The sequence below is a fragment of the Scleropages formosus genome, chromosome 6, assembly GCF_900964775.1.
Source record: "Scleropages formosus chromosome 6, fSclFor1.1, whole genome shotgun sequence".
In the NCBI taxonomy this organism is placed as follows: domain Eukaryota; kingdom Metazoa; phylum Chordata; class Actinopteri; order Osteoglossiformes; family Osteoglossidae; genus Scleropages; species Scleropages formosus.
In genome coordinates this window covers 12153000-12178061 of record NC_041811.1, presented here as the reverse complement: position 1 = coordinate 12178061, position 25062 = coordinate 12153000, and the positions used below count along the sequence as shown (strand labels likewise).

At 44.5% G+C, this 25062-nt stretch overlaps 1 protein-coding gene across 6 annotated transcripts in view; it reads left to right on the top strand.

The window, feature by feature from the left end:
- Positions 1-1365: 1365 nt before the first annotated feature.
- LOC108927205 (retinoic acid receptor RXR-alpha-A-like) overlaps positions 1366-25062 on the top strand; it is a 139949-nt gene continuing 116252 nt past the window's right edge. For 5 of the 6 annotated variants that reach the window (XR_001965574.1, XR_001965572.2, XR_001965573.1 and 2 more), the window contains exon 1: positions 1366-1531. Coding sequence is in view for 2 of the 6 variants with exons in the window: in XM_018740329.2 (XP_018595845.1) it covers positions 1501-1531 (31 nt within the window). In the remaining 4 variants the exon portion in view is untranslated. Of the gene's footprint in view, positions 1532-3279; positions 3390-25062 lie in introns of those variants that run through there. The other variant, XM_018740330.2, reaches the window with a different exon arrangement.

Sequence of the window (25062 nt, the reverse complement as noted above, 5' to 3'; positions counted from 1 at the left end):
ATGAACACATGTAAATGTAAAATTATGTAATTTTTTGGTTAATATTGCAAAAAATTTTCAATATCTTTTCCTTGCTGTGAAAATTATACTCAACATACAGGCAAAAACCTCTATCCACCCTCACTTTTCCATAAAATGGGGTGAATAATGAAAAGGCGGATAGTGGGAGCACATTTCCCATTATTCCTTACGTGGAAAATTATTGTTGGTTCCCAGCCCATCCCAAAAACCCCAACCAACTTTGACAAATGTTGCTGGATATGATATAAAAAACTTCAGATGGTAATATATTTAATTAATCATAATAATAAAGTACTACAGCACACTATAGAATATTTATTGAAGTTGTCCAGAAATATTGCAATAACCTGCTTGGACCGAGCTGTCGGCGGCGTTACAGAAAGACGTCTCGAGAGACCGAAGTGTCAGAACACACCTCTGCATCGTTAGGCAGCGGCACTCACAGAGCACACACACACGCACACGCATCTGGCCGAAAGCTCTGGAACAACAGGACAAAAGCGGAGTCATCAATCCCTCACAAGTCCCCACAAAGGTTTCCCAACAACTATTTACATCCACAGTGGCAATGATGGATTACGAGTGAGCTATCGCTCCCGTCACCACCGCTAAAATATGTTTTGTAGCTTTTTTCTCAGTTTCAGTAAGAGAATAAAAGAAAACATGTTCTCAGGCGCTCATTTTTATGTTTTTTTTTTTTCCAGAGAAGAAAAAGGTGTTACAATGGGAGGGATCGGAGCAGACGGCAAAGAAGGGTATTCATTTTTTGAGGGGGGTTATAGTGAAAGCATGGATACCAGCGGGGTGGTACACCTGTACATAAAAATATACGCTCACGTTGTACAAGAATGTCAATGATATGACTGTTACGTGAAAAAACTGTGCACTTCATTAACGTAATGCTTTTGGTGCTGGGTTGGTCATATGGGGTCTGCATGTATACATGTCTTTTTTTTTCTCAAATCATCAAGGATGACATTTCTTATGGATTTTTCACTTTAATTGAGGCCCCGGGTTAACACGTAAGACATCGAAACAGCTGCCTGCCATCGAATCCTCAAGCTACTCGTTTAGGAGGGAAATCCTAATTGACTGTGAAGAACAGTTAGCAAGCTGTGTAAAAAAAAGGAATATAAACCCCACAGTGAAGTCATTGTCCTTTGAGGAGCCAGAGGCTTGAGTAACTCCTTCATTTCGTCTTGCAATGCTCTCCTTATAACTTTCCAGTAGGCGAGAGCCAACATTTCTTAATACATGGAATCGGGAGTTCCTAACAGATTGATCTGCAGCAGGGGACGGCCTTTTGTTTAAAAACCCAGTGTGTGAAAGTGGTGCGGTGTGAAACCGTGCTCGGAAGCCCAGGGAAACTCTTCCTTCGTCCAGTAGCTGCGCCCGAGCAGAAGAAGTGAGCTGCTCGCCTTCCATTTTTCATGAGCCTCGAGCAGCGTGACCGTTGAATTTGGATGCCCAGGCCCCAGTATGGATCCCTTCTATCTGGATATCCACATGGGTGAGTGATCCCACTTTGCCATCTGTGAGCTTGGCATCACATGTCATGTCTCATCCGTAGCAAAGTTCTGTGCAGACTCACGTTGTTCTTAAATGATCAAGAAATTAATAATCATGTGTTTGTTGACCGTCATTTCTTCACCTTCATTGTTTATTGAACATTCATCGATGCAACATAAGCAGGCAAAGACACAGCACTGTTTATCATAATTTTAAGACGGTAGATGAACTTCACTGCGGAACTGCCAGATTGGTAATGAAGATTTCAAACATGCAGGCAAATATAAGTTTCAAAAAACATGCCTGTAAATAAAGGCTTGACGGGGGCTTGGCAGGAAGACGAGGCTTCGCTCTGTCGGGAAATGCTCTCGTGTTTGTCAAGCAGGGGTCTGGAGTATTGATTTTGCAACGAGGCTGGCAGGATCTCCTGGAATGCAGTCCTCCACTGTTGCAACAGCTGAAAAGTTTCTGGCGGTTGGAGTTGACGACCCCGCTCTCGGTCCCCGCTCATCCGACTGCACGATGGAAGCTGTGGTGTGTTCGTTTGATGCAAAGAGAGTGTACCGGTGGGACCGTTTCGGCTGAAGACATCCTGTATGGCAGCAGGTGTGCCGAAGCGTTTAAGAGAAACATTGTAAAGACCAAAGTAAAAGCAAGTGAAAGTAAAGAGAGTTAAACAGTTTTCAGTGTAAGTTGGGATCAAACCCTGTTCTTGCAGAAGTGGCCCATCAACCCTCCATCTCATCAGAATACAGCTACAAAATCCCTTATCCTAAACCTTTTGGAGCAGCTATGTTGAATTCTGAGTTTTTTATGATTTTAGAAAGGCGATAGAGGACATATGCCATATACTACATAATACCCCCAGCAAGGTCTAGGCCAGCACCCATAAGCAAACACATTAACATTTCGGCCGCAAACATACTGTATGAATATTCATACTAAATGGGATAATTAAAGACTTCGAACAGCATTATCCTTTATTTACAGCTCATTTAGATAATAAGAAAGTAGTGAATTAAGTAGTGGGACAAATATAGACCTTAAATATTATAGTACTTGTTATTTCTAAGGAAAATGTTCAGTAAAACATTAAACATATACAGGTTCAAGCTGAGCTAAATACCTGTACATGTCCATTCAGTAAAGGTTCATTTCATCTGGTTGGAGAAAAGAGTGCTTCAGTGCTCACATTGTTTGGGCGCCAAATTTCCGGTGTTCAGAGCTGTTCAGATTCTGGAATTGCGGGAAAGGGACTGCGGACCTGTAGGTGCAAAAGACCAAAGCACGTAGCTCCCTGTCTTCTGTCCAACCGAAAAAGTTTCCCTTCATCTTGTTTGTCCTCATAATCAGAACGTTGCTTGGATTTCTGCGTGGGGCACGTCAGCAGGGTGTGGTACTGACCAAAGAGCTTCCGCGGAGTCAAAGCGTGGGGTAACAGGCTCTAGCTTTAGCAGATGCCCAAAGCCCCTTTTCAAAACTCCACTCCTATTTATTGCGAGGCATGATCCCATCTCCCGTCCAGGGAAAAGGGCAGAGCAAAATTGACGGATTACGCTTCCCTTTCCTCTTTCTTCCCTCCCTCTCGTCCTCCTCACCTTGTGCTGAAGCTCCGTGCGTGGGACGGGGGCCCCGGCGCTATCGATCTGCCAAGCGCTAAGCAGTAATGAGGTTTGACAGGCTGCCGCACTGGGGATGAAGGCCGTCTTGCGTCCGCTGCGTGATGGGAGGATCAGGCGGTGCATCCGGCACTGTACCGCATGCATGAGCGCTTCGGTGCCACAGGCTGCGGAAAACGCAAGACCGCTGGCTGATTCCGCTCTCTTTCCTCCAGGGCAGGAACGCGTGAACAGGTGCAGGTATATATGCGTGTGTGTTTTTCTCTATTATTTCATTATAGCGGTATAGTGTGGGGTGTTGTCGAACCTTCCGTTTGGGGTCTCCCGTCTTCTCCCCGCCACACTGAAGCAGCAGGACTGGTATTTCCTTCTGATTGTTTTTGTTACTCGGGCAAACAATACAACAGGTAAAAGTGACCCGATTGGCTCCGTTCCTTGAATCCAAACTGATGAGCGCTTTCGGCGAGAAGCGTTTTCCAAGGACCCAGAAATCCCGAGGTGCCGTTCGATAGTCCGATTCATGACTTCCAAACGCTACCTCTCTGATTGGACTTTGAGCTTCTTTTTCAAAGGGAGTCGCCATGACTCTTCTGTTAGCCGGAAAAGCATCTGCATTCTCACTTAATCTGAATTTACTCGCTTTTTCAAGCTCGGAGAGCCTCTTAGCTTCTATGGCAGCACGTATGAAAGAGAGGAAATGTAAACAATACAAGGTTCCCGTGTCACTTCCATACTGCCCTTCCTCAGACTCTCCGAACCCCTGACCAGACCCTTGGGAAAATGAGCCCTTTCCGTCTCAAGGCCACTCGCTGCAAGTGAATGCCAGTCCGTTCATCACGTCCGAAGCGTCCAGCCGGGCGATCTTAAGGGCGCCGTCCACCCGTCCTCTTCTGGACCGTCCTGACCGGTGCCGTTTCGCACCCGGATCCGCCGCAGCTCAAAGTGGGACGAAACAGGTCTGAAAGCGTTGGATGTGGACACTTGACGCCAAAGAAGGGTTTCTGGGTTCCAGAAGAGCAGAAAATGTGGGGAGGAGCTGACAGCGCCAGTAGAATGGCCTTTTTTAAAAAATTTTTTACTCTCTAAGCAGCTGCCGTCATTATTGACAAAATACGGCAGCATTTTTCTCAAACCAAGAATAATGCTTCCCCGCTGAGCCGTCCGACATAATTTGTCTACGGCTGAAACGTTCTCCTGACCAGCCCGGCACGTTAAATCACCGGAGTTCCCCGAAGGCTGTTTTCCTTATGAATATTTATTACAGCAGACAACGCACAAGTGAGTCGGGTTCGGCCCTACGTTTCGGCTGCGAGTGAGACAAAAACCCAGGTTTCCAGAACACCGAATGCTTCTGGAGAAAAAGTATCATTTTGAGGAATAAGAAGTGAAAATTGCATCTTCTGGCTTTCTCATCTTGGCTGCCTGTGGCCCAGGGGGCAGACGACATCAGTTTTTAAAGTTTTCCCCTGGTTGTAGGGGGAAACCTCCCTGTACTGGATCATTACACCATTGTGCAGCAGAGCACTGCAACACACGCACTAAGGTCAGTTTGGAGTCACCGCTTCACCTTAAACGTGTGTCTTTGGACTGTTGGAGGAGACCCGTACAAGCACTGGGAGAACGTGCAAACTCTGTACAGGCTGAGCCGGGTTTGAACCCACGTCCAAACGCGCAGCCCAGCTACCTGCTCACCCACTGTGCTGCTCCTCTTCTTCACCATCACCTGTACTGTTGTACATCTCACCGGTTCCAAAACAAAGAACAGGTTCCACTCTTAACATATAGAGTCCAGTACATGTAGAATTTGCAGTATTAGGAATCAGTATTTACAGTTTTTGCAGCATGGGTTTCCTCCGGGTGCTCTGGTTTCCTCCCACAGTCCAACAACATGCTGTTCAGGTTCCCCCATAGCGTGTGAGTGACAGAGAGAGTGTGTTCCACTGATGTACGGATGAGTGACACATTGTAAGTAGTGTATCTAGCAGTGTAAGTCACCGCGGTGAAAAAGGTGTGTGGGCTGGTAACACTACATAGAGTTCATTGGAAGTCACTTTGGATAAAAGAATCTCTAAATAAATTAATGTAAATGTATTTCCGCCGTGTGTACAGGTATGTCACTGGTTTCCATCTGACTTTTCTTGTTTTTAATGTTGGAACCTGAAATTTAAAAGAATGGCTTTAGTGGTTAAAGTTCTGTTTTGAAAGTGGTCATTTTTATGACGTGTTTTGTTAAGGAAATTGCTTTAACACCTCAGTCCAGCTTTTGCAAGCGTGAGGCCTGCATTTTTCCATTTGCCTTTTTATAGCCCTTCTTTACTCCCGTGCTCTGTGCCAGCGTGCCCTGCAAATAGAATGGCAGTTGGACGCGCGCTGTGCATTTACTCGGAAAGGAAAGCTTATTGGAGTTTGAATTTGGGGGAAATGTCTCGGAGAGACATATAGAGCTGACATTTAGGCTGTGCTGCTACTCCACTTTACAGGAACGCTGGCATCGAGTGGCGACCGAGTGCGGAAGTAAGCGGGAAACCAAAAATCCATGATCTCCCATCGCATGGCTCCGTCTGCCTGTTGGTGGGTTCAGGGTTTTAATTTCGCATCTGCGGATATATTGCCGGCTGAGGTCTCCCCGCTGTTATTGCACCAAGATTGCCCTTTCCGCAAGCTGGCCGAGAAACCAATATGCTGTCCAGCCGATGTAGAAAGCGAAGTCCCCGCGGAGAAATTATGCAGCGCAGAAAGTGGATTCTGAAAGGGTGAAAGATCTCCTGACATGTGGGTTCTGTGTCCTATTGCTTGAGCACCTGCGCCTCCCTGAAGCTCACCTTCCGCTGCGCTGGAGAAAAGAGCAGGAATAACGTTCCTCCCATATGAACCTGCTGGCAAAGAATCGTGCGGCGCTTTTATTAAGTTTCGCTCAAAGAGTGCTCTACTTGCGCTCGTGAGTTTTTCGTTCCTTTCCGGGTCCTGGAGCCTCTGACAGGTGAAAAGTCTGAATTGGCAGGCAGAGAGTGAGTGTGTGTGTGTGTGTGTGTGTGTGTTTGCATGTTAGTGCTCCGTTTAGATGTTTTTTAAGAAATAAAACTGCTTATTCAGTATCAACTCTTGAACTTGCAAAAAAAGCTTCTATGTCTTGGCAGCCGGTCGCATAGTGGTTGGAACTTCTGCCTTTGGACCCAAAGGTTGCAGGTTAGAGGCTCATTTCTGGCTGTAGTACCCTTGAGCAAGGTGCTTACCCTAAATTGCTGCTGTAAAAAAAAAAAAAAAAAAAAACCCAGCTGTGTGAATGGGGAAATAGCTGTATGTACCTTTACCCTGTAAGTTGCTTTGGAGGAAACTGTAAGCTAAATGAGTAAGTTACCGAGGTATCATCATACCACCTGCCTAAGAATGTAAAAAAAAAAAAAAAAAAAAAAAAAAACAGGTTTAATTCAGACTTGAAACAATGCTTTATCTACTATCCCCCATTTGTGGGCGACCAGGTGGCGTAGTATTTAGAGATGTCATGTTTCAATTCATGGAGGGTGGAACCACCTGGAAGGACAGCTGGTAGCATAGTGGTTTGCGCTCCTGCCTTTGGACCCACAGGTTCAGTTTCCACCTCTGGTTGTAGAACCCTTAAATAAGGTATTTACCCAAAATTGCTCCACTAAAAAATTACCCTGCTGTATATATGGGTGAATAATTATAAGCACCTGAACACTGTAAGTCGCTTTAGAGGAACGTGTCAGCTAAATGAATTAACGTGATTGGACGCTGGGTTCGAATCCCTGCTCCTGCCGAGGGACCCCTGAGAAAGGTTTTTACCCTGAATTGCTCCGTCAAAAATGACCCTGATGCACAAGCGGCGAATCGCTGTCAGTGGCTTAGTGTACAAACGTAACGTTAGATGCTGCCTCGGACAAAGGCGTCAACTAAATAAACATATATTAAATGATTTGCTCGGTTCCTTGGTAAATCCGGTTTCTTACTGTTTAATGGGACTCTCGGAAGCAATCCGTCTGGCTGGAGTAAATCGGCACGGAGCGGAACCCCCGAGCCATGCAGATCCGAGCGTTGAAACTCACGCTCAAATTAGGAAGAGCGTCCACACGATAGCGCGCATCCGTCGGAGGGTGTTAACTGACTGACTGCGTAGATAATTTGTATAATGAAGTAGCGAGAGGAGGTAAGACAGCGAGGCGATCCGCAGCGTCTGACCCTCGGGCGAGGCGAGTGATTAGTCGCCGCTTGTTAATTAATCTCAGGACTTCCCTTGCGGCTGTCCCAGGCGCTGGTTCGGATTAAATTGTTACGTGATTTAATAGAATGTGAGCGTAATCCAATCTCCCCGGCGAGAAGCAGGTGAACGCGAGATAAGCGGAAGCGGGGAGGGGAGATTATGTAAGTGAGACCAAGTGAGCGGCGCCATCCGCGCGTGACCGCCTATATCTGCCCGGACGAAACCGAACAAAACGTTAACAGGCCATTAAGTGTAGTTAATCTTGAGCCGACGTGCCACAAGGAGGATAGGGCGCAGCATCGATATCGGTGTCTTCTTGCAATCTGCTACGCGTTTTCATTGCCGCCCCGAGGCGCCGAGTTTAATGACCCACGAAAAAACAGAAGCCTCCCTTCCGCTGGAGTCCAGAACGCCTTGTCTGCTTGCGTTTTTTTTTTTTTTTTTTTTTCCCCCCCACCCCGATGTTCCTTGAGACAAACAGCCCCCCTCACATCTTCTGAGTGATTTCGCTGAATGGCACTTTACTGCTTAGACCAGAACCTGTTATAGGCATTGCAATGCCGGAGACCCCCCGGTGAAGGGGGCCTATTGTTGCATGTGGCTGCCGGCTGGTGTGCGTAGCGGGTCATCCGGCTTCTGCGCCACATTACTATGATTGGGCCCCCGGGCCGTCGGTACGGAAAGTAATTAACGAGGAATGCGCGATAGTTCCGCGCGCTGCCATTTGACTGCAGCCGCGCCACCGTCGCTCCCAGTTCGGAGCTCCCTGGCAGACGGGCTGAGCAGACAAAGAGCTGCCATTTCCCTCCAACCGTTCCAGGAGCGCGAGTGCGACTCGGTCTCCTGGGCCAAAAATAATCATCCCCTTGAACTAACATGTCATGTCAGTAATTATGTTGTTTATCATGCTTTGTTCTTGTTTTGTTACTATTTTCCATCTTGTTTTTTTTGAACACGATGACGGGGGGGCGACACAAAGCACAAACGCACGGAAAATAAGGTCAACGTGTGGAGCGCGGAAGAAAATTCCGGCACGGGCTTATTTCCTGCCTCCTTGCTGTCGATGGAAGATGTCTTTAGCGGGGCTGCTGTTCACCGAACAGTTTACAGTCGCCTCCGGGTTGTAGGTGGGTGCGAGCGTTTGACGGCAGGCTGGGTTTCACCTCCTCCGCGCCTCGTCGCCCTCGCTGTCAGGTGCGCGCGCCGGATCTCTTCTTGCCGCAGGGTCCGCTGCGCGTCACAGATGTTTGATTGCTGCGCGGGCACGTTTTTTGTCCCTTGCCAGAGAAATTAAGGATGTTATAAACGAAGGCACTGATATTTGAATGCTCTTCGTTATTATTGATTGACGCAGTTGTGGTTGAGAGCAACAGGTTGACCTCTGGTAGGACACCGTGCTGACAAAGACGGAAAAGGATTCCAAACCTTTCTATTCACGTTAAGCAATGTTTGCAGGTCTATAGCAATAATAAAGTGCAATGTGCATATATGTTCCTACATCTCCTAGTAGCTGAACGTTCACGCCTACGTTGAGCCTCCTTGTCTCCCTCCGCTGGCTTCCTGTAGCTGTCCATGTAAAGATCAAGACTCTGGTTCTGGCCTGCAAGGCAATGAAAGGATCTGCACCCTGATATCTTCGAAGCCTGATCACTTCATACCCGGGTACAATCACGGTTCTGCTCCAACTGCGGTCACTTGGTGGTACCACTGACGAGGGGCAAAACTGAAAGTGCATAGGTTCTTGTTTTTTGTTTCAGTGTCTTGAGTTGAAGTCTCGAGCTTCCTCTTTCCCTGAGAACTGCTGAATCCCAGGATTAAAGAAGGGCCTCAAAACTCTTTGCTTTCAGACCCGTTGCTTGCTTGATCTCCCGAGAGCTACATAAAGTCGCTTCATCCGTCATGATCTCCTCTGTGTTTCCGATCAGATTCTCGGTTGTAGAGGCAGCACCAGCAAAAACAGACAAACAAACTGTTCATCAACACTTTTACCTAAAGCCCTTTGCCTGTTGTGAAATGTCGTTTCGTGAACCCTGCACGTTACTTTAGAGAAAAGCTCCAGCTAAATAAATACATTTGAATGTAAACGTTACCGTGTGTGATTGTCTTTGTCATCATTTTGATGGTTGATAAGGGTCATAATGGCTAAGACCTCTTGTGTTATACTCCTGCCGCCCAAGGGAGTCAAGGGGGCCCATCTAATGCTGCTCCCTCGTGTACCTGCATGGGACCGGACTTATGAGAATGCCGATGGGGTTCTACTCCACAGCGTTCTCAGGTGTTTACCCCCCTCCCCTCCACTCCCCCGGATCTGTTTGTCATGCGGCAGCTGGGAGAAGTGATCCACCTCTTTAAAAGTTCAGGTTGGCCTCTGGGTACGGTTACCCGGCCGGGTCTGTCCAGGGCAACCCGATGCTGCGGCAGGTTCACGGAGAGGCCCCACAGCTGTGTCCCAACAGGGACCTCAGTAGTGACTCAGCAAAGCCGGTCAATTTATCTCAGTCACCACTAAATTTTCTCGCACTCTCAGCTCACATCATGCGTCACTGATTTTCACCTGTTGTTTGTACGGAGCTGTACATTTACTCTATGCACACCGAGAAACGATAAAATTTCCTTGAAATGGTTCATCGGCCCCATTGTTGTGCCCACGCTGCTGAACCAGAAGTATATTGTACCGGGCTGCCGCGTTGTTCGAGATTTCAGAATCAATAGTATTCAGCACGTTCTTCCATTTGTTTCAGTCGTACAGCGACACAGTATCTGATGCTTGCTGGAAGCGACTTCACGGGCTGTTAAACTGTAAACAATTCCATTTGTCAGCTGCGGTCTTCTTTGCTTCGGTTCACCATAAAATTCTGTGATGGAAATTCCAGCCGGGAAACTGGATCTCACCTAGGAATTTGCAGAAGTTAGAAGAAGTGCCAGTCACTCGTTGGCAACTGATAGAGAGCCTTGAGACTGTACTTTTTCCACTCTACTGAATGGGAGCGGATGGGTCACTCTGTCCTAGGGGTATAAGCTTTAGGGTAAATAGAGAGATGTCAAAAACAGTGAACCGTTCTACGCGTTCCTGTGTTCTGCTTCAGTTAGATTGATCTCTGGGTTCCATCAATGACAGCAGTTCTTCAATGTCAAGAATGGAGGATGGAGATGAGGAGGGAGGGACATTCAAAAATGAATAAATAAGACAAGAAAACAGCAGACAACTGATACATTTTTTTAAAGAAAAGGGTTCATGGTACTTGGCTCTCCTTGCGCACGGAATGTCTCCGCATGGGCAGCTGAAAAATAATTTTTCCGTTGTTTCTTTGATGATTTGCTCCAAAGCAACACATTCACCCGCTAATAGAATTGGGTAATTTTTCCTGTATCGGTTCTACGTCAAATATCGCCCGGGTTGCGCAGTCCAGTGCTGTCATGGTGATACCGTCACAAAATCCCAGTCCTCTCGAAGTAACCGAATACAGGCGCGTGCAGCCATTATTAATGCTCTAGTAAACGTTACAGTTACAAACCAATTACTCTGTGATTAAACTTTAATGGAGTGCAGTGCAAATACAAAGATGCGTACAGCCCTTCACCCTTGTCCTTCATTTTCACGTGCACATTTGTTTGTTTAGTTGGTTGTTTGTTTCTTCATTCATTCATTCATTCATTCATTCATTCATTCACTCATTCATTCATTCCACTTTTGGTGCAATAACTGGCCATCTACCAGCCTTTCAGGTTGTAATTTCTCAGTTCAAGAGGTAAAGAAGTCAAAAGGTGAGCGTGGCAGCCCCTCGGTGACTCCGAGAAATCTGGAGACCCGGTAAAGTGATATCACACAACTGATAGGGAAAAAGAAGAAATAAATAAAGGCTGCCACCCATACCTGAGGATTAGCCGCACAAGGGAAAATGTGTCACGGGCTCAGCCGATGCTCGTAAACACAACAAAGGGTGTCACCGTGAGCCTCTTCTCTGTGGGATTTAATGTTTTTTCTCTCTGCCTGTAAGCACATCCACTCCAGACCACAGGTGACCCATGGTTTTGTTTGCATTAAATTCAGATAAAACGTGAAGATTTCTTTGTATTGTGTTCTGGGTTGCATCATATTACTTGCTGTTTGAAAGAAGTAATATGTCATGTTATTACTCAGCGTGAAAAGTGAGAACAGATACAAGGTTGAATTCTGACGCATACTCATAAGAGGGGGATGTGCTCCCCCAGCGTTCGTCATATACAGTATGTATGCTCATCTAGCCCAACACGTTTCCGCAATTATTTGTGCGTTATTCCACCGAGTACCGTTGTTAATTTTTTAACTCGCGAGCGTGACACATCGCTGTGCCCCTGTTCCTGTATCAGGATTAATTGATATGCTTTACTGGTGTGGTTAAAAAAAAAAAAGGTAAACAATAACTCTCTGTGTCAGCTTGATGTACAAACAGTCAGTGGATGAAGTTAAATCATTTACAAATTAGACTTCTTTCATTTGCAAACAAAATAAATCATCACTCTATTACTCCAAGAGAAATTAATTTGCCATCTCCCTACAAAATGAATGTTAAATGTCTCCAATCAGCTGTTCAGGAGTTTCTCTGTCCTCTCTGTGTCCACTAGCTCTACTTATTTGCCATGTACCGTTAGAGTACTGTACGATGACATACACGTGGCATTACCTGGACATGGGCGGCACAGAACAACCAAGGACCGCTGGGAGTTCAGTGGTTAGTGCTACTGCCTTTGGGTTGAAGGTTGCAGGTTTGAGTCTCACCTCTGGAAGTGGTACTCTTGAGCAAGGTGCTTACCCTAAATTGCTGCAGTAGTAATTACCCAGCTGTATGAAGATAAGTAGATTGACATTAAATCACTTTGGAGAAAAACGGTGTATGAATGTAATTTAAATAGTGATACTGTGGGTAGACCTTATACCTTGCAGCTCCTGAGTTGTGGGTTTGGACATGTGTTGTAACCCAGATCAGTCTACGTGGAGGGTACATGCTACCCCCTGTCCATGTGGGCTTCTTCCCACAATTGAAAGATGTGTTGCAGGTGAATTTGTGGCTCTAAATTGTCATCTGCATGTCTGTGTATGGTGGAGTGGTGTACTGTCCGGGATGGACCTTACCTTGTTGTCAGTGCTTCCAGGACAAGATCTGGATGAGTGCAGCCCTACAGTGGACAAGTGGTTATGGAAAATTAATGAAGGAATTGTGTGGATGCATTACTTTATGGTATAGCAGTATGTGACAGGGCTGTCCTAGGAAATACCATGTCATGTTTTAAATGGGTGAGGGGGTCCGGTGGCACAATGAGTTTGGCCAGGTTCTGCTCTTTGGTGGGTCTGGGGTTCAAGTCCTGCTTGGGGTGCATTCCAATGCTCTGGTGTCCCATCCTTGGTGTGTCCCCTCCCCCTCCAGCCTTGCGCCCTGTGTTGCTGGGTTAGGGGGACACACCCAGGACAGGGTACCAGTCCATCACGAGGCACCCCAAGCGGGACTAGAACCCCAGAGCCACCAGAGAGCAGGACCCAGCCAAACTCACTGCACCACCGCACCCCCCTGTGCTGGGGGACGCAATGTATTACTTAATTCCTTAAGAAAGTAACATATTGTTACGTGCTTTCCAACAGCTGGACTGCTGTATTGATTTGTGTTAGGACGGGATTTATGTGTCACTTTTAGTGAATAGGTCTCCAGCTGATTCCAGCCGAGACCAGGCAATCTTGTACTTTGAAAATGGACTTTTCTCCTGATTTTAAGTGGACTCTCCCTTGGGGACAGCTGCTTTTAAAACTCTTTCTGAAAGTTGAATTTCTGAGGGAACTTGATTCTGCAGTGATTTGCTCTATGTCTGAGCCAGCGTCCTTAATGTGTGTGGTGCTTAGTCAGCAGCTCAGCATCAATGTTCACGTCCTTAAGTATATGATTAAAAAAAGGAAACAGGCACTTCCTAGCAAGGAAGGATATGCCTCACATACATCCTCCCTGGTTCGTAGGAGAGAAAACGCCCCGATTCTGATGCAATAGCGCACTTACAGTTTCTCCTATGAACTGTGTAACACCACAAATTGACCTTTGCAGGGTGATGTCTCAGCGAAGGTAAACCTGCTCTCTTTTAAAAACAGCTCAAACAACATGTCTTGGAAAAGTGGAAAATGAAAAAACTGCAGAAATAACTGTGGTATGGAGTCCAAGTACTGATATTAAACGTATTCGTTTTATTCTCCTGGCCAGAGACAGAAACATTTACCGGTGCAACATTTCTTATCCTCGCGGAGGTGACCTTCGACAGTCTCTAAATCTATTGCATTGTCTCAATTCAAGACCGCATTCAAACCACCATGTGTTTAGAAATTTCACACTGTCAGATGCTCCTCCTTTCGTTTTCGTGACGCACTACCAGTTGCTAAATAACCGGAGGCAAGGGGCCATCATGCCTAGCAATATAGTTACCATGCTAGATCTTCTCTTGTCACCCTTTAAATACAGTGTGGACCAGATTTAAAACCATGTTTTGGTAACTGAAGTCAGTAGATGTTTCCTTGTTTCATTTTTCCCATCACTTTAATTTTGCATTATTTCAAATGTACAGTAATACTCAGCGCAAATGATTTAAGAGCCACATTTCTCACTTGATGTCCAGATTTGAAGCGAGATTTTTTATGGCGACACTTACTTCATGTGGGGCTCCACCAGTAATATTTTGACTTTTATTTTGACAATTTCCCAAAACCCGCCCCAAAAGTCTCCCTCTGCCATCCTTTCACTTTTGTTTTCTATTGCCCACCGTGGCCACTTTCTGCCATTCTGTGTTCCCCACATAAGCCTGTCAGTGGATGAGGAGAAGATCTCTTTGGGGCTCCCTTCCTCAAGACATGCGTGATGCAAAGCAGCAGATGAAACAGATAATTGTAGCGATGCGGGATAGTAAGTGTGGTGTCTTACAGAGATTTATGGACCTCTGTCAGGCCTAATCGGCTCCTGTAGTGCGTAGCCCCCCCACCAAGCTCTCCCTAGTAGGAAGCATAGTGGGGTTCTGGTGATAATGTTTCAAGCAAGTATCTTGTGCACTGTGGGCTTTGACATATTATGAAGACAAATGCCGCAACCACTCTTGTCATCCTGGAGAAGGGGATCAGGATACAAGGCCAAGAAGAGGATCTTCCCTACTGGGAAAGGAATGGGGATATCTAATCATGACCTACAGGAGCAGAGAACCAACACCATAGTAAAAACCTAAACGTTACAACTTGATCAAGTGTAAATTAGAACTTGCTGTGTTTTTGGAGACTGAGAACCTCATGAAACTTCATACGTTTGGTAATTCAAACTGATATAATTCTAAATTAACTGCTCTCTCTTTTTCTATTTTTTAGAAAAATTTACAAATTCCCCAGACTAGCCAGCCCATGATTAAGCTTCAGCTCCCAGGCTGATCCTTGTTCTGACTTTGGGATTACTGTAGCGTGACTCACAACGAGAATCTGAAAATATGCTGTGGAGGGGCAGGAGGGCTGTTTTTCTCATCAGTCAAAGGGCCCGACTCTAGTGTTTGTGGACACTTGGGTGTTTCATAGCACACAGTAGAAGCCGGTGGAGAGATCATTGTACTTTAAATGTTTTTTCACCAACAGATCCTCCTTACAATAAGGAGTGGAATACCCTGGAGTGGAAGTTTTACACTCGTTTCATTCCTGCGCCTCTGCTCTTTTTGGCTCCCTCTGGTCTGTCAGTGTCCGTCCGTACAAGCACCAGGACATGCGTTTTCTCAACAAATTTGACGGCTGTGCCCATAAGGCTCACCTTGCACATCTGTGTGCGCTACTTTTGTCTGGGTTAATTTGTGCAGACACATCTAACCGCGGTGGCACGCTATGGTCCAGAGATTTCCGTCTTCATTCCGGCCTGGTCATCTATCCAGAAGGTCAAATTGAAATATTAAAAGGGAAGGTCTAAAGCAGAAGGGAGGTTGGTAGCCAGGAGGTTGTGACTTCATCTTTTTTGCAGGGAACTCACCATTTCCCCCGCCAGTTGTACGGCACTCTCCGCCCTTTCTGATGAGCTGCTGCTGTCAGAGGGATGGTAAGTGCACTAATGACTAGGGGCAGCCTCCTCACTTTGGGCATGAATATTGGATATGTATATGCATGTGTTTTTCATCTTTTAACAGCCCCAGGAAGTAGGACAGGGAGCTCTTTGACCTCAGGGAGCCAGAGGAAAAGAGAGGAACACAGTAGTGGGGAAGGGTGCACAGCCTGTGAAGATATACTTTGGGCCTTGTTTTGTATTTCAGTACTGAATGTTTTTTACAACATAAAACATTTCATTATATCAGATGATGCAATGGAAACCATGAACAGACGTTGTCCTCCACTTCCAGATCTTGAGCCTAAAACCTTCTGGATGATAAAATCAAGCCTTCAGACATTAGATGGTTTGTGAGGACGGTTACTGCACAAACTGCTTTCCTTCGTTCCCCGTGATCGGCTTGAAGTGATCTCTATGTGGTCCGAGAGCTCATCCTTCATCCATTCACTAGGAGAAAAAAATCCACTTATAGCATGACTTCAGCAGCACTCAACTAAAGAACAATCTCTGCAGGTAATTGGAGTTAAGTAGGAATTTAGTTATCAGGGTGCAGAAGTAACAACAGCAGATTTAGCATTTCTGCCCTGTCTGTTATTTATGACTCTGGTGTTACTGTAAATAAAAACAAAAATGGTTTTGATTTCACAATTTCAGAATTCAGTCATGAAGCAATAGTCACATATGAGGCAAAAAAATATTTATCATCAAGTCATTATTAAGAAACAGGAACTATGAGGCAAACTGCTGGTAAATATCCCTTCCATTTTGGCTCTCAGTTTGTCTGTGTAAATAAAACAGGATTTCTTTTATATATGTATACTGTATATATATATAAATATACATATATGTATATATATGTAGAAGGCATATATAGGGAAAAAGAGAGATGTGACAAAAAGTTTGTGAACCCTTTTGGATTATCTAGATTTCTGCATAAATGGGTCATAAAATGTGATTTGAACTTCGTCTAAGTCATAATAATAAATAAAGACAGTCTTACTGTCACATGGAACCGAGAACGCCGGGGCGGCTGGACCCAAGTGCAGGATCGTTCATCAGGAACCAAGGGGTCAAGTGAGTTCTTGTCGGCAAGGATGGGCGAAGAGTCGGTCGATCAGCGGTCAGAGTGAGAGCGAGGATCCGTGGACGTGGTCAGGGAACAATGCGAAGGGTCGAACGCCGGAGAACAGATACAGGAAGCAAGCGACCAGGAAGAACAGGACATAGCACAGAAGGACGGTTGTTTCAGAGAGATTCCGCAAGTGAACGGGAGCGGGAGAAGGTCTTTGAAGGGTGCATGTACTGAGTGGTATGAGGTGCTGTCGATAGTGATGCGGGCGTGGACGTGACATTTACTTAAAAAACACATACAACATTTTACATTTCCATATCTTTAGGGAACAAATAGTGTAAATAATCAAGGTCATTGATTGGAAAAGTATGTGACTCCCAAGAACAGTAACATCTTCTGAAAAGGGTAATTCCAGTGAGGTATACCAATAAGAGAATTCAGCGTCCCAGTTACCTCAGATGTTGGTTTAAAAAACTGCCGTATGAAGAAACACACAATTTTGACAATCTGTTCTTCACAACAGAATTCCGTGATATGCAATGCAGTACAATCAAAAGAGATTTAAGAGGACCTCATAAAAAGGGTTTCTAAAACTCATGAAAGTAAAAAGGGTTACAAAGGGACTATGAATGATTTTGGCCTCCTTCAGTCTACAGTCAGTCAGCTAACTAAAACATGGAAAGAAGAAATTCAGCACCACTCCTCCTCTCCCAAGGAACGGACATCATACAAAGATCAATGGAAGAGCATCCCATACAATCCTCAAACAAGTGACAAAAACCCAAGGGTGACAGCTAAGGATCTGCAGTGAAGGGTCTACAATTTTTGGAGGTTACTTAAGACGAAACTACTGCTCTCCAAAAAGCACTGCTGCCGTCTTGAAGTTGGTAAAGACCACCTGAATGTTTCACATCACTACTCAAACAATGTGGAACTTTTTGGCCAATATACATTGGGTTTTTACTTATATGGAGAGAAAACAAAACATTGCACACCAGATCAAAAACCCTATCTCAGCTGTGAAGCTTGGTGTCAATGATGAAGGTGTGAGACCGAGGAATCGGTGTGGACCCAATTGTGGGTTCCTTTTACTGAGAAAACAACAAGGAGCAAGCAAGAGCCATTGTCAAAGATGGGCATGGGTTGATCAAGAAGCAAACATTGTTTGAGAAATGAGACTGGAGACAAAGTCAATTTAATAAAGCCGGGATCTGGAGCCGTGCATGTGGTGAACAGGGAATGAGGGATGAAAAACGAAAAGGGTCGGGAAGGCCGAGGAGGTAGATGTAGGTTCTTTCTGAAGCGCAGGAGAAGAGATGTTTCCCGATGAGGTTCCACAACCAGGTGTGCAGGAACGGCTTCTTTATACCCCGCAGATTTGATCTGGGGTGGTGTAGGCATTTGGCACAAGGAAGTGGGCGTGACACCTGGTGAAGGTAGCATAATGTTTTACTGGATGATTTGTAGTAACTAAGGACCAATAAATTACAAGTTGTATCAGTAAATTCTACAGCAGAATGTCAGGGTATGTGTTTGTAGTCTAAAACTCAAAATACTTTTGGTCATACAACATGACAATTATCCAAAACACAGGAATCAATCAATAACAGAGTGGATCGGACAAAAGAACTTCTGTATTTTGGAATGGCCAAGTCAGAGTCCTAACCTCAATCCCACTGAAATGGTGCAGCATGATCTGAAACATGCCGTTCAACCAAGACATTGCAAAAACATAGAGTAGAGGAATGGGAAAAAAATACATTCTGTTCCACAGGTTTCATCAGCAGCTATAGAAAGTGTTTGGTTAAGTTTATTGCCAGGAAAGGAGGTTCCACTTGTTTCTAAATATGAGAATTCACCTATTTTTCCCATCACTGATCTCAATCGTTTAAATAATTTTTTTCAATAAAAATATAGCACCGTTGTTTGATGAGCAATACTATATTTATTATAATAACTTAGACGACTCAGATCACATTTTAGGAGCCATTTGTGTTGAAATGCAGATAATTCCAAAGGCTTCACGGATGTTTTCTATGAACTTTATATCTAAATATAATATATACTGTATGCACGTACCATGTTTCATTACCATTTGTACTGAAGAACTTTTGACGTACTTGAAGTAAAACATATTCTTTGGCCTAAATTCCTAATCCAGTGAAGTGTAAAAACTGAAGTTTCATTCACGAGAGCAAAGCCCAGAAGTGACACATGTAAACTTAGTATGTAGCAAGTTTTGCTGATATCCCCATAACATTTCGTCTGCTGCCTTCAAACTCTCTAGACAGAAACCAGCTGCTGTAGATTGCTACTGTGGTTCCAGGATGGAGACATTCGATCTACTATGGGTTAAGTCTCCCAGATGAAAAGTGGTAAGGAGAAAGGGAGAGTGAGAGAGAAAGGAAATGAATAACGCAGAGGGGGACAGAGGATATACTGTCCCCATACTGGGATCAACTCAATCTAATCAATTAGAGTGTCTGAAACAGGCAGGCAAGCCACTCTTCAGCGCCATTTCTGCATCTCAAGTGACACTGTGGGCCTGTCGTAGCATCCAGCCAATGGAAAGGCCTGTTACTGTGACTCAGGTAACAATGTAAGGTTACTCCGTTATCCATAAATGGAAAAGACGATTACTGTGACTCTGTAGGAGACAGACCAAGGTTGAGCCAGCGTCCTGCCAATTGAAATGCCGATAACCGTGACTCTAGTGACAAAATGTGATAACCTCGGGTCCAGTTTCAGAGCATTTTTAAAACTCAGAGAGAATGGGTACATGAGTTGTGCTTGGGTGGCTCCTGCTGTCCAGCACAGAGGGAGCAGTGTCATGGTCTGGGGTTTCTTTCCTGTGCACACATCTAGTGAACTTTACCAAGTCCCTGGAGTTCTCATCCAGTACGGCTGGCATAGCATACTTCAGAGGCAAGGCATTCCATCAGGATTGTGGCTGGTTGGGTGGTCTGTCATTCTTTATCGAAAAAAATCCCAAAATATGTGAATAAGGAAAGTGAAGGACAACTTAAACTAATGAGCTGGAAATGAAGTGTTGTCGATAGTGAAAAAAACTAGCTTTCAAGTGTGTTCAAACTTTTGACACTTTGATACTTGAGATACTTTTTGTTGCTTTTGCCAAGGAAGATTTACAACATCATTCATACATAGCAATAGTATAGTATGGTGCCCCCAAGCTTTCATTTATTTAGCAAAAGCAAAAGCTGGTTTGTACAATAAGCTACAAATGATTTACTACTTTACACACACACTGGCTGAAGCCGCTTGTCCCAAGCAGGGTCACGGCAAGCTGGGCCCAACCCAGCAATGCAGGGCATGGAGCTGAAGGGAGAGGGGACACACTCAGGAAGGGTACAGCAGTCCATCACAAGGCACCCCAGGCAGAGCTCGAACCCCAGACCCGCCAGAGAGCAGGACCCGGTCAAGCCTGCTGCGCCACCGCGCACCACCCTCCGCTTTATACAGTTGGGTAATTTTTATGTACCACTTCAGCATAAGCATCTTACTCATGGATACCACAACAGAAGTAGAAGTTTCAACTCAGGACATTCCAGTTGTCACATGATGGCTCTAAACATTCTGCCACCTACTCCCCCATATGTGTCTATAGGCTGATCTCCCATTCCAAAGTCAGCTGTGTTGTTAAGTAAGGTGTTGTAGAATAGGAGTTGCGAACCAATGTTTTCTCTCAAAATTCCAAGTAAAGGTTCTGTTGTTGCACCTTTGACAAAGGTAGTTTAAATTCCAATTGCTTTTGTGAGAATTTGCCTCAGATATGTGTGAAAAGCAAGGTGACAAAAGATAGAAAACCAAACTCATAGACCTGGTAGAGAAGAAAAAAACATCATGAGGCTGAAATCCAACAGCCTGTCCACTCCTGCAGGGCATATGAATACTACATAAAATTACTCAACCAGAATTGTCTCGGTGACCTGAACAGCTGCATAAATGGATAAAAACTGGACAAAGATGTTCAATAGGCAATGAACTGACAATTATAGTAAAAAAAAACGGAGAATTATCTCGTTCGGAGTCTACGACACAAGGCAAACGCATCGCATTTAAATGAGAGACACGACGCCGTGGCGTAACCATTAAGTTAATGACTCCTTTTTTCCGCCTGAAACCATAGACCTGTTTTTGAAGGCAGTGCGGCTGGCGGGACAAATTGAATATTGTAAGAGGTTCGCCCTGAAGCACCATCTGTCCCGGCTGCGATCTACTGTGGGATTTGAGCTGGATAAACCGGAGACAGAAGGCTCTGATGTCAGGTTGGAACACAAGGGTCCCAATGAATACACATATTTCCAGACAGCAAACGCAACGCTGTGGTTGTATTTTATGGGTTGACGGTCTGTGAAGTACTTTGAGGTGAAGCATCAGTGGATCAGCCCAATTTAAGCGCGCAATGTAATATTACGTTCCATACACTCTAAGGCCCAGTTTAACGTAATGAGCAGAAAACAGTGTTGAAATCCACTCGAAAAGAATCAGTGGTCTTTCTTTTAAGATTTTCAATTGCCATCATTGTATATATTACATCGCAAATATATACTTTATTGTAGATAGCCCTGAACGGGGGGCGCGGTGGCACAGTGGGTTGGATCGGGTCCTGCTCTCTGGTAGGTCTGGGGTTCAAGTCCCGCTTGGGGTGCCTTGCAATGAACTGGCGTCCTGTCCTGGGTGTGTCCCCTCCCTCTCTGGCCTTACGCCCTGAGTTGCTGGGTAGGCTCCGGTTTCCCGCGACCCTGTATGGGAGAAGCGGTTCAGAAAATGTGTGTGTGTAGTTAGACCCCTTCAGCAATATCTTAGAACATTTTGCGTTCTTCATAGTGTTTAAGCAAATTCAATAGTTAGAAGCGTGAGGACTGTGTCATGCCTATTACCGAGCCAGGCTCTGAGCCCCAACTGGTACACAAAAGACGGAGGAGAGAGGGTGCCAGTGGGCTCCAGAAAACGGTGCATCCAAGAGTGTGAAGATAGTGGATGTTTATACACCTTTTTTTGTGATTAACAGCTGGAGTATGCAGGGGTTTGGTCTAATACTTCAACTCTCAAAAATACATTTTTACCATGTTTGCGCACATGGTGTTAATTTAATGTAGGGCCTCGACATTGAACATGGCAAATCTTCATGTGTGAGATGGTGGTTTTCATCCACTCTTGCAGGCCAAAGTCTTTCAAAGATTCAATATAACTGAATATTATTCATTTGAAATACATAACTTTCTGAATATGATCCATCATGTTGCAGTTCAGCACAGGGTCTCAGAATTGAATACGGCAGATGATGAGGTTGATGGGCTCTTCGTGAGGTTGTCTGCAGGATCACCGTGTGTGAGACAAAGCTTGCAGCGTAGCTTGTATTTGACCTCCAACGGATTACAGCAATGCCCGCAACCAAACTCTGAACTTTCCACTTTATCCAAAAGATTGGTGAAAACTGTTTATTGCCTCTTCCTTTTCATTCACTGTAACAGTGTTTGGAAAACTGCTGCTGCTCTGGCAGCAATCTCAGAAGCTGCGCTGTAAAAAGACATTGAGAAAGATTTTGGGACCATTGGCCTTGTCATATCGTGTGTTTCCAAACGCGACTTCGGAATCAGCTTCCCTGATCGTGCTGCGGTGCCTTTGGCTTAATGACTGCAGCATAAGAAGCTGATGTGGAACAGCTCTTGTTGAAAAAAGGAAACTGAGTGATATGGTAAAGACTGTAGCCAATTGCTTCTATGCAGCCCCATGACTTCAGATTCTTTTTTTCTCCCAGAGGTACGTAAATCTGTCCTTTTCCATGACCAAGAAGCAAGAGAAATCCACATTATGGCTTTCATCCCGACAATAATCAACAAACATTTATGAACCAACTGCATTTTTCCACTGACGCCAGAGAATGTCAGTGTATCACTGGAAGGGCGCAGCTTGGATTTATGGGCTTTTTCTGGTCCGTTCTGCATTGTAACTCATAGAGAGTAACCAAGCTGAATATTTTCCTTCATCCCTCAACATTTCAAGCTTTTAAAACCTTATGTAAACGAAGGCACTCATATGAGCCTGTATGCTTGAGTTGTTCTTCCTCAGCTAAATATTTGCTCAGTTGCTAAGTTCAAGCATTTGAAGCTTGAAAATTAAATGTGCTGGAGAAGAAACAGAAGAAGAATCCTGTGCTTTATAGTGGATTTTCACAGCTCACCAGTGCCGCTTGGGCAAATTTCAGATTAGGTCAAACGCTTATTGTGTAGATAGATCGCCTTTATGTTGTCAGAAATGCACGAAAGAGCGCTTATTGTCCATCTGTGAATGTTTGCATGTGTGCGTAGATGGGGGTGAGTGACACAGATTAGAGTGATAATTTAATGTATTTAGATAATTGACAGGGCCCATTAATTTCAGCAGCGGTATAGAGAGGGAGAGGGCTGTCATAACTGGGACACTTTCTGTGTGGGGTAAATTTGTTCATTTGCTTTCCACTGTGCTCTCCATGCTATCATATAAGGACACATATTGACTTTTTGTGATGAATTTTTTAATGCACGTTAAATTATTCAGGAGGACGAACGTTTTCAAGTATGGCTGGATATATTTGTTTGGAAAACTATGGCTGGGCAGTAATTTTGCTTCTGTCTTTGAACAGCAAACGAAATGCTTTAGGGCCAACTCGCCCTACTGTGTTTGCTGCAAGTCCAGAAATTTCTCTAATTAGCTTTTTTTTTTTTCGTTCCCATACATTTGTCCAGTTAGCACATTTTTACCCCGATTAGCAAAATTATTATTTGCATATTGTTCCTTCTTTTGCATTGCCTCACTTACAAAAAAAAGTGAGTCTCAGTGTGGGTGCACAGCATTAACATTTCCACATTTCCTCTCAGCGTAATGAGTGTGCGTGGGAGACTTAGCTTCCTGTCCATCCTCCCACCTCAAGGTACAGACATGACACATTTCCCTTTTGAAAGGAACTACATCAGAACCCAGATCCTTTGCGGTCCCTTGGTGCCGGAGGAGGGCGTCAGGGACTTCCTGCACGGCAGGATATGCCTACCAGGATCCTAGCTGGAGCGCAAAAGACAAAGTCTACAGAGACATGAAAAACTGTTCATGTGCATTTACATACAAAATATGTATTAGAGGTGTGAAATGTGTGTTACATGTTGCAAGTGGAGGTAATACTGCCTAAATATTGCTTTTATGCGAACTGTGCAACAGTGGAAGATTCATTACTAGGACTATTCCTTCAAAGGGATGAAGTAAAGGGATTCCATGAAGGCGGGATGTATAACTGTGTCAGAAGCGTAGGCAGGTGTTTTAAAAATAGACAGAAATACAGACAAACGTCTTTAAAAATAGAAAGAGAAGAACAAAGGAAACCTATACTTCTAGCTGACCTTTATTTAATTGATATTCAGTATATATTACAAGATATATGCAGTGTATACTGGTTACAGAATTCTTGATTCCAATAACTTTCATGTCTTTAAAATTCACTTCTTTTGTAATCTGTGCAGAAGAAATGGGGAAAACTGCAGATAAATGGCAAGATAGGAGAGAAAAAGTAATGTATTATTTTAAAAGTTTTCTTGAATAATTTTGCATACAGTGTTAACTTTAAATGCATCCATGTTATAGATTATTCTGTGATCCACCTATGATATATTAATGTTTGAACGTAATTAAAGTCGTCGCTTTAGAGAAAAGCATCCGCTGTAAGAAATACATGCAAATGTAAATCAGATCTGCTGCTCTACTTTTCACGCTGCTATAAATAGTAAACTTGACCACACCTAACGGAAAGTTGGCCAGCTGGGTGCTTTGTAAATACGATGTAAATAGTTGTGTCAAAGGCCAGGATCAAGGTGCAGCCAAACTGCATTCAAAGATTGAAACTGCAGAACTGATACATTCATATACATGCTTATGTAATCATACTCATACGTATTCGTGATTAATATTTAAATAATAAGCAAATAATACATGGACATTAATAAAATAGGCTGTTAACATTATTTTCTATGATTCCACAATGCATTCATGCAAACTATTCATTTAAGTAGCTGGCAGTCCCTCTTGACCTAAAGGGCTTTTGTGCAATAAAACAAAATTTGTTGCCCCGTCTGCTCTGCCCAGCAGTCCTTTCCCTGCTGCGTGACATCAACTTCTGGGCTGCTGATGATCGTCGCCTCGAGTCGGGTTCCTTAACTACACGGGCACATGATGCCATACAGCAAGGTCACGAGTCTCCTGTGTCATGTGACGTGGTTGGATGTCACGGACAAAGGCTCGAGCACATGCTTAAGGTAAATTTGTCTGCTGGGAGTCCAGCTGCCTACTTGGCGAGTGTGAAGATTGACTTTCCTCTGCTGGTCTGGAGTTGTGCAAGATGTGCAACACGTCATGATACGATTCACCCACACACACAGGGAGCTTACTCTACTGACAGGCTCGCACGGCTTTTATTTTAGGAAGGCTTTGCTCAGAGAGGAATAAATAGAGGAAGCAAAATTGTACAGCGCACAGGAAAAATAGAATGTTCTGCTGCCC